The 2,338-nt window shown below is 56.0% G+C and overlaps 1 protein-coding gene across 1 annotated transcript; it reads right to left on the bottom strand.

The window, feature by feature from the left end:
* Positions 1-211: 211 nt before the first annotated feature.
* Positions 212-1,184, bottom strand: LOC146421891 (olfactory receptor 14J1-like). Its single transcript, XM_085046815.1, has one exon. The coding sequence runs from the start codon at positions 1,142-1,144 to the stop codon at positions 212-214; it is 933 nt and encodes a 310-aa protein (XP_084902941.1). The 5' UTR covers positions 1,145-1,184.
* Between the last annotated feature and the right edge of the window lie 1,154 nt (positions 1,185-2,338).

Below are 2,338 nucleotides of genomic sequence, written 5' to 3'. Positions count from 1 at the left end.
TAAATCCACCAAGAGCACAGCTCCTCATTGACACAGACTGTGGGTCACAGCAAAGAGGGAGAGAAACAAAATAACAAATGGCACGAACAATGACCTTTATTTGTGGATAGTGAAAAACTAAAACAAAGGAATAAAACCCACACAACCAAACCAACCAGAGTTATCAATGATTACTCATATAATAAGTGATTTGTGGAAACTGGCAACCAGTTTAATGATTCTGAAATCGTCCAGACATCAGTCTCCACACTGCAGCCTTGAGCTCCTGGTTCCGCAGGCTGTAGATTAGGGGGTTCAGTACTGGGGGCACCACTGAGTACAGAACTGACACTGCCAGATCCAGGGATGGGGAGGAGATGGAGGGAGGCTTCAGGTAGGCAAAAATGGCAGTGCTGATAAACAGGGAGACCACAGCCAGGTGAGGGAGGCATGTGGAAAAGGCTTTGTGCCTTCCCTGCTCAGAGGGGATCCTCAGCACAGCCCTGAAGATCTGCACATAGGAGAAAACTATGAACACAAAACAACCAAAGGCTAAAGATAAACTAACCACAATGAGCCCAAGTTCCCTGAGGTAGGAGTGTGAGCAGGAGAGCTTGAGGATCTGTGGCACCTCACAGAAGAACTGGCCCAGGGCATTGCCATGGCACAGGGGCAGGGAAAATGTATTGGCTGTGTGCAGCAGAGCATTGAGAAAGGCACAGGCCCAGGCAGCTGCTGCCATGTGGGCACAAGCTCTGCTGCCCAGGAGGGTCCCATAGTGCAGGGGTTTGCAGATGGAAATGTAGCGGTCATAGCTCATGACTGTGAGGAGGGAAAGCTCTGTACCCATCAAGAAGAAAAAGAAAAAGACCTGTGCAGCACATCCTGAGTAGGAGATGTCCCTGGTGTCCCAGAGGGAATTGTGCATGGCTTTGGGGACAGTGGTGCAGATGGAGCCCAGGTCAGCCAGGGCCAGGTTGAGCAGGAAGAAGAACATGGGGGTGTGCAGGCGGTGGTTCCAGGCTACGGCGCTGATGATGAGGCTGTTGGCCAGGAGGGCAGCCAGGGAGATGCCCAGGAAGAGGCAGAAGTGCAGGAGCTGCAGCTGCCGTGTGTCTGCGAATGGCAGGAGGAGGAAGTGGCTGATGGAGCTGCTGTTGGACATTTTGATCCTCTGGCCATGGGGACCTGTTCATGGAGAAAAGGACAGTGACAAGTTAAGAGAGATTTTCCTGAGCAATGTCCAAGCCCTTTCTCCCAGCCCAGCCCCTGCCACTCTGTGTCACCAAATTTCCCTTTTCTCAGAGCTCTTCCTCCAGCCCCATGCCTGGAGCTCTGCTGGGATCTGGCCCTGTTGCTGTGACAAGCAGTGGCTCTGCCCATGGACACTGAGGAGTCAGCTCTGCTCTGCAGCAGTGATCATGGGAATGGGGGACAGGGACCAGTCCTGGGTAGGACTTCATCAGACCAAACTGCCCCTAAGGCAGAGGAGCTTGGCAGCATCTCCTGTCCCAGGGCTAAGGAACAGTGACAGCCAAAGGCAGTTGGAGAGGATTTCCTGCTGTGCTCAGGGAGAACAGAGAGAACTGTGCAAGGCAAGAGGATTGGCTGTAACTCAGTGAAGGGTGAGGGGAGCTGCTCTGTTGCTCCATCTGTTCCCAGCTGCCCTTTCTGAGATCAAGGGCACTCACTGTGTTCCCCTGAAAATCACCCTGACACAGCTGAGAGCAGAGGGACTCACAGCAGAGCCAAATGGCTCAGCCTTTCTCAGAGTCTCAGCCCCACTGCTGGCCAAGGACACTCCTGTCCCCCAGTGTCCCCTGGAAGGCAGCTCACAGCTTGGATGGACACCCCGAGGACACACCAAGGGTCCTGGCCATGGAACTGCTTGAGGAGAGTCATTTCATTGCCAGCCTGCCAGCCTGCCCTGCCCAGAGCTGCCCAGGGCAGAGGGAGCTGGGACACCTCATTGCTGTGCTCACCCTGCACAGGAGGAGCCCCAAGGGCTGCGCCTGACCCTGCAGCTGCAACTGCCATTGCCAGAGAGCCTGTCAGCAATGCCAGGAGCAGCTGAGCAAGGCAAGGAGAGAGACAGCCGAGCCCTGAGGAAAAGCCTTTCCCTGCCCAGCCCTGCACAGCCCCTCGCAGGCAGCAGCAGTGCAGGACAGTCGCCCTCAGGCCCTGGTCAGCAGGGAATGGGCAATGGCAGGAGAGATGCCCTTCATCTCTGGTGCTGCTCTGCCGGCCCAGGAGGGGACTGAGGGCCCCGAGCCCCCGGGCTGAGGGCTGTGCTGGCTGCCAGGGGACACAAGAGCTCTGCTGCTCAGGGCAGCTGGCAGATCCCCTGCCCTGGCAAAGA

This window comes from Lichenostomus cassidix, unplaced genomic scaffold (assembly GCF_008360975.1).
Source record: "Lichenostomus cassidix isolate B80296 unplaced genomic scaffold, HeHo_3.0 HiC_scaffold_46, whole genome shotgun sequence".
Taxonomy (NCBI): Eukaryota; Metazoa; Chordata; class Aves; order Passeriformes; family Meliphagidae; genus Lichenostomus; species Lichenostomus cassidix.
The sequence above is the reverse complement of the archived record's forward strand: the minus strand, read 5'-3'. Positions and strand labels throughout refer to the sequence as shown.

Bases quoted from the DNA above. Each gene is read 5' to 3' on its own strand.
- LOC146421891 (XM_085046815.1), bottom strand. From the start codon at position 1,144: ATGTCCAACAGCAGCTCCATCAGCCACTTCCTCCTCCTGCCATTCGCA.